The sequence below is a fragment of the Phocoena phocoena genome, chromosome 18 (genome assembly GCF_963924675.1).
Source record: "Phocoena phocoena chromosome 18, mPhoPho1.1, whole genome shotgun sequence".
In the NCBI taxonomy this organism is placed as follows: domain Eukaryota; kingdom Metazoa; phylum Chordata; class Mammalia; order Artiodactyla; family Phocoenidae; genus Phocoena; species Phocoena phocoena.
In genome coordinates, this window is record NC_089236.1 from 77673976 (window position 1) to 77679975 (window position 6000).

The 6000-nt window shown below is 69.4% G+C and overlaps 1 protein-coding gene across 1 annotated transcript in view; it reads right to left on the minus strand.

Annotated features, from left to right (window-relative positions):
- Window positions 1-5517, minus strand: part of IRS2 (insulin receptor substrate 2) — a 76458-nt gene extending 70941 nt beyond the window's left edge. The window contains exon 1 of the mRNA XM_065895945.1: window positions 1458-5517. Coding sequence (XP_065752017.1) covers window positions 1458-5517 — 4060 coding nt within the window. The remainder of the gene's footprint in view (window positions 1-1457) is intronic.
- Window positions 5518-6000: the final 483 nt, after the last annotated feature.

Sequence of the window (6000 nt, forward strand, 5' to 3'; positions counted from 1 at the left end):
GGGTATCCACTCTACAGCTATAACTTTAAATCCCATGGATACTAGAAAACACATGCTGGATTTAGATGGCATTAGAGGGCTCTGTTCACTTTTAGAAAAAAAGGTGTACGGATCCCCAAGCTACCTCAATCGTCACCCTGTAACCCTTACAGACTGCTGACCTCGGGCTAGCATCTAAGCCGTGTTCACTGCTCTGTGTTCTGCGGTTCCCACAAAGCCTCTATCTTCCTGACAACGCTGCACAGAAGCGGCTACAAAATTAAAGAAGAAACTCTCTTGAACCCACCCGCCCCCCCCCCCACCTCTCCTCCACCGCATCATTCAAAGTTTGAGACAGTCAGGACCTCTGAGACAGTCAGGACGCACCTGCAGGTGCAAGGAAAGCACACCTCTCTCCTTTTGGATCTGTGATGAGACTGCAAAGAACAATACTGGACACCATCCCATCCAATGGTTCCTGAGAAGACCAGCATGGTCGTCTTTCACTGTCTCCTCTGAAGCCCAGATTCACATCACCTGGGCGGCCGAAAAATGCTGGGGGCCTGGGCCACGCCCACTGGCCGCTTCACATGACTGAGCCTGGGCTGCCCCCATAGGCCATTTCTCAAGCCTACTGAGGCGGTCTAACTGGGTCAGGTGCTCCCAGCCACGGTCCCCAAACTGGCAGCACCAGTACAACCTGGGGGCTTCTTAGAAAAAGCAAACTGGGAGCTGCATCCCAGACCCACTGCACTGGAAACACGGGGATTCACCTAGCCCGGCCGTCCGGGGCTCAGCAAACTCTCCAGGTGACTCCCAGGTGGGCTCGAGTTGGAGAACCACTGCTTTTGAGCTGTGTTTAAGCAGCGTTACCATTTCAGCCTGTTGGGAGCAAAGAGACGTCTCTAGTGGAAAAGCTCCCACAGGCTACGTGTAAACTTGAAATGGTTCGCTGTTCCCTGCAGCAGTCACCGAAATGGATGTTCGTTTCCTAAACAACTTTTGGGCCTGTGTTTTATAAACTCTGAGGCTCGGCAGAAGTCAGCCGGGCCCGGCTCCAGGAAAACAAAGAGAAAGGTGAAGGCTGCGGCCTGGGAGCTGCTGGAACTTCAAGTCCCCTCCCGACACAAGTTTCCCACCTCTCAGATGGAGAAGACCCCCTCTGCCGCCTGCCTCCCCCCGGAGGGCTGACCTGGGGGCACCCTGCAGGTGTGTTCATGGGAAGGCGGGAAGTCTGGGCCCAAGAAAACAAATCAAAAGTCTCCCGAGCCCAAAGATTCACACTCAACTCAAAGATGACCTGAGTGTTCCCGGCAAGGTCTCTGGGGTTCGAGAGCTGACATCGGCCCAGCAGTTAAACAGAACAGGAAACCTGCACCCACACTCTGGCATGGTCGAAGTACCAAAGAAAGGAAGAGGCTCTAGCCACGGATGCCCTCGCGTGCCCACCCTCCTTCCACCAGCCGCAGGGGTCTCACCTTTCACGACCGTGGCCTCTTTCAGGTGATGCGTCAAGAAGTCGAGGCTGGCGTAGGTGCTGGCGGAGGGCAGGGCGCCAGGGCCGGGCCCTACACACACCCCGCCGGTGCTGCCGGCCCCTACCGCGCCGATGAGACCCCCGAGGCTCCGGGTCCGGCCCCAGGCGCTCTTGTCTCCCGTCTGAGGATGCTGCTGAGGGGACGGCGACAGCCCGGGCTCGTCCCTCACGTCGATGGCGATGTAGTTGAGGCCGTTCTGGAAGCCAGCAGAAGTCTCCCGGCGCATCGGCGAGCCACTGCCCCCGGGGCAGCCGACCAAGCCCCCGGGCTGGCTCGGCGTCCAGGGCCGCGCCTGCGGGTGGAGCGGCGGCGGCAACTGGCGGGGGGACGTAGGAGGCTCGTCACCGCCACCCAGGACGCTGCCGCCGCCCCCTTCACCACTTTTCCTGAGAGACACGTTCTCCACTGAGGCCGAGTTGTGGCGCTTGGGGTTGTGGGCGAAGGACGGGGACACGGGGGTCACAGTGGTGGTCGAGGAGAAGGTCTCCGAGCTGTGGCGGCGGCGGCCCCCTTGCGGGTCCGCGCGGATGACCTTGGCCCCGCGGTGCGGGTCTGGGGGCTGGCTGGCTTGCAGGAAGGCCTCGACCCCCGACACCTGGTCCATGAGGCTTAGCCTCTTCAGACCGGACATGGGGCTGCTCACGCGGGCCCCGTCGGGCTTCGGGGGCGCGGCGATCGGTTGCGGCGGCGTGGCAGCCACGCCGAAGGCCATCTCAGTGTAGTCGCCGCTGTCGCCCGCCCCGGAGGATGGAGAGGAGGCCGCGCCAAGGCCCTGGCAGGGTGGTGCCGGAGGCAGGCGATACAGCTCTCCGGGCGGGGGCGGCGGGGGCGCCAGCTGCAGGGCCGAGGAGGGGGCGGCGGGGCGCGGGGGCAGCGGCGGGTACGCGGAGGCCTCGGGGGACAGGAGGGCGTCCAGGGAGCCCACAGGGTCCCCGGCTTGGCCGCCCGGCTGGGGTGACTTGGGCGAGCTGAAGTCGAGGTTCATGTAGTCGGAGAGCGGGGAACGCTGCCGGCTGTCGCCGCTTGTGCCCGGGGTGCCCGAGCCCAGCGACGAGGCCGGGCTGCCGGCGGACAGCAGCGACGACGACGAGGCGGCCGAAGCCAGCAGCGGGGGCGCGGGCGGCGACAGCCGCGCGCCCGCCTCGCCGAAGTCGATGTTGATGTACTCGCCCGGGCTCTTGGGCTCGGGCGGCAGGGGATACTCGTGCATGCGGGGCAGGGTCTGCAGCCCCTCAAGGGACAGGCGCGTGGGCCGCGTGGCCCGGCAGCGCTGGCCCAGGAAACCCTCCAGGCGGCCGCTGCCGTTGCCACCGGGCCTCCCGGGCGAAGGCACCACCGGGTGGGGTGGCTGCGGGTGGCCGCCGCCGCCCCCTGCCCCGGCCGCGAAGGCGCCGGCTGGCTGCGTGGACCCCGGGCCGGCCGTCGACTCCAGCCGCTCCTCCTCCAGAATGCGCCCCACGGGGGAGCTCATGAGCACGTACTGGTCGTTGTCCCCGTTGCAGGTGTAGGCGGCCTTGTAGGAGCGCGGCAGGGAGCTGTAACAGTAGCCAGGGACGCCCCGGAGCATCTCCCCGCCGCCGCCGGCGTGCAGGGCGGCCGAGAAGAAGTCGGGCGGGGTGCTCGAGGCTCCCGCGTCGCCGGGGGACATATTGAGGTAGTCCCCGTTTGGAAGCAGCCTGCCGTCGGCGGCGCTCTCTACGGACAGCTTGGAGCCTCCGCACCACATGCGCATGTACCCGCTGTCCTCCGGGGAGCTCTCGGCCGGGGAGCTGGTCTTGTAGCCTCCCCCGCTCCCCGGGAAGGCCCTGCTGGCGGTAGACGCGGGCGTGGGCCCCGCGGCTCCCGTGGGGGGCAAGGCCGCGACGGCGGCGCGCGGCTGCAGAATCTGCTTCGGGGCGGACACGCTGGTGGGGCTCATGGGCATGTAGTCGTCGCTCTTGCAACTCCCGCCGCCGCCCGCGAGGGCCACGCCGGGGGTCATGGGCATGTAGCCGTCGTCCGTGCCCAGGTTACTGCTGGAGCTCCTGTGCGACCCGATCTCGATGTCGCCGTAATCCTCGGGGTAGGGGTGGTAGGCCACTTTGGGGGAGGACGCGGGGCACGACGGGCAGAGGCGGCCTGAGCTGCCGGAGAAGGTGGCCCGCATCAGGGTGTATTCATCCAGGGACGCGGAGGAGGGCTGGGGCACCGGCCGCTGCCGGGCAGGCGTGGTCAGGGAGTAGGTCCTCTTCCTCAGCCCCCTGTCCAAGTCCTGGGCCCCATCCCCGGAGACTCTGCGGTAGGGTCGGCCGCAGTGGCTCAGGGGACGGTCCATGGTCATGTACCCGTACAGGTCGCCCCCGCTGCCGTCCCTGGCTGGGGGCGTCTCGGCGATGGACTCGGGCGTGTTGCTCCTGAGACTGCAGAAGGTTCTCAGGTCCCCAGGGCTCGAGCCGTACTCGTCCAGGGACATGAAGCCAGGGTCGCTGGGGGAGCCCGAGGCCGAGGCGCTGCCGCTGGAGGGTCGCTGGGGGTGCAGGGGGTGCTGCATGTGCGGGTGCGGGCCCGGGGGCGGCGGGTAGGAGCCCGAGCCGTGCCCGCTGCTGGACGACAGGCTGCCGGGGCTGGTGGCGGCCGCCGGGGGCGAGTGCGCCACGGGCATGGACATGGAGCGGCTGTGCTGCAGGGCGCCCCCTGCCGGCGCCAGCGTCACCTTACTCGCGCGGCCGCCGCAGCCGCCGCTCAGGGTGTGCGAGCGGCTCAGGGGCGCGCGCACCGGCCCCGGGCTCAGGGGGCTCCCCGCCACCGACACCGGCCTGCCGGCCGCCGCGCCGGCCCCCGCCGCCACGCCGCCGTCGCCGGCCCCCGCCGCCACGCCGCCGTCGCCCTCGCTGGCCGTGCGCACCCGGCAAGAGTTGCACTTGGCGGCCGGCGGTGTGGCGGCCAAGCTGTCCGTGCGCGAGCGGCGCACCAGGCCCGTCTGGCTGGGGGGCAGGTTGACCAGGTGGTGGTGGCGACGCGCGCCGGGGACGCTGATGGGGTGCGTGGCCGACGAGCCGGACGACTGGCTCTTGCTGCGCGGCCGAAACTCGAAGAGCTCCTTGAGCGCCTTCATGGCCTCCAGGATGGTCTCGTGGATGTTCTGCGCCACCACCGAGTCGTCTGCCTGCATCCACAACTCACCGGGGCCCGTGACGGCCGAGCGGCCCACCTCGATGAAGAAGAAGCTGTCCGAGTGGCCGCAGCGGCGGATGTTCATCAGCTGCAGCGTCACCGACGGCTGCTCGCAGTTGAGCTTCACGAAGCCGATGGTGCGCGCCGACAAGCACAGGCGGTACACGCCCGTCAGGTTCTTGCTCTGGCCCAGGCCTTTGGGCTTCAGGTTCACTTGCCACACCTCACGGTAGGCGGCCGTGGCGGGCGCCACCAGCCCGTAGCTGTCATCGGCCGCGGCGGCGACGGCGGCGCCGGCCGAGCCGCCAAGGGCGCCGGGCAGGGAGGCGCTGCAGGACGCGGAGGGGGCGGCGGCGGCGGCGGCGGGGGGCGCGTCGCCGGCGATCGCTCGGCCCTCGCTGACCAGGTCGGTGAGCGCGCGGTACCAGCCCTCCTGCTCCTGCTCGTTCTCGGCCGCCACTGCGAAGTACTCGTCCTTGGTGTAGAGGGCGATCAGGTACTTGTGCTTGGCGTCGGCGCGCTTGTTGATGTTCAGGCAGCAGTCGAGCGCGATGACCCGCTTCGGGGCGCCCGCTTTGCTCCGCCACTTCTTCTCGCTCTCGTAGTACTCGAGCCGCGGCGGCTGCGGCGCCGGCCCCCCGCCCGCTGTCGCCGCCGCCGCCGCCTCGTCGCCGCCCGCTCCGGGTCCGCGCAGCACGAAGAAGCGCTTGTGGCCGTGCTTCTGCTTGCGCAGGTAGCCGCACTTGCGCACGCCGCTGTTGTTGTTGTTGTTGTTGTGGTTGAGGTTGAGGTTGGGGCCGTCGCCACCCGCCGGCCCGGGGCGCCCGTTCATCGGCGGGCTCGCCATCACCGGCGCTTCAGGCCGCGCCGCCCGGCCCGGCGTGGAGGGGCCGGGGGGAGCGGAGGGGGCGCGGGCGGCTCCCTCCCCCCCCTGCTCGCCCGCCGGAGCCCGCGTCCCTCGGGCCCAGGAGGTGGGGAAGGTTCGGGGAGGCCCGCCGGGTGGAGGGCGGGGGGCCGGCACCGCGCGGTGGCGCAGCGCCCTCCGCGCTCCGGGGCCCCAGAGGATGCCCGGCGCGGGCGGCGGCGGCGGCAGCGGCCGCTGCCTCCTGGGCTCTCGGGCGGCGCCTGGGGCTCGCGGGCTGGGCCGAGAGTCGGGGGTCCCCGAGGCTCGGGGCCGAGCCTAAGGCGCACCCGGCCGCACGGGTCCCGCCGCCGCGCCGCACTCCGGGGTGCTGGGGTGTGCCCCGGTACTCGGGGTCCGTGCCGCCGCCGCCGGGGCTGCTGCTGCTGGTGCTGCCAACGGCGACCCGGGCTCGTCGCGGTCCCCGCC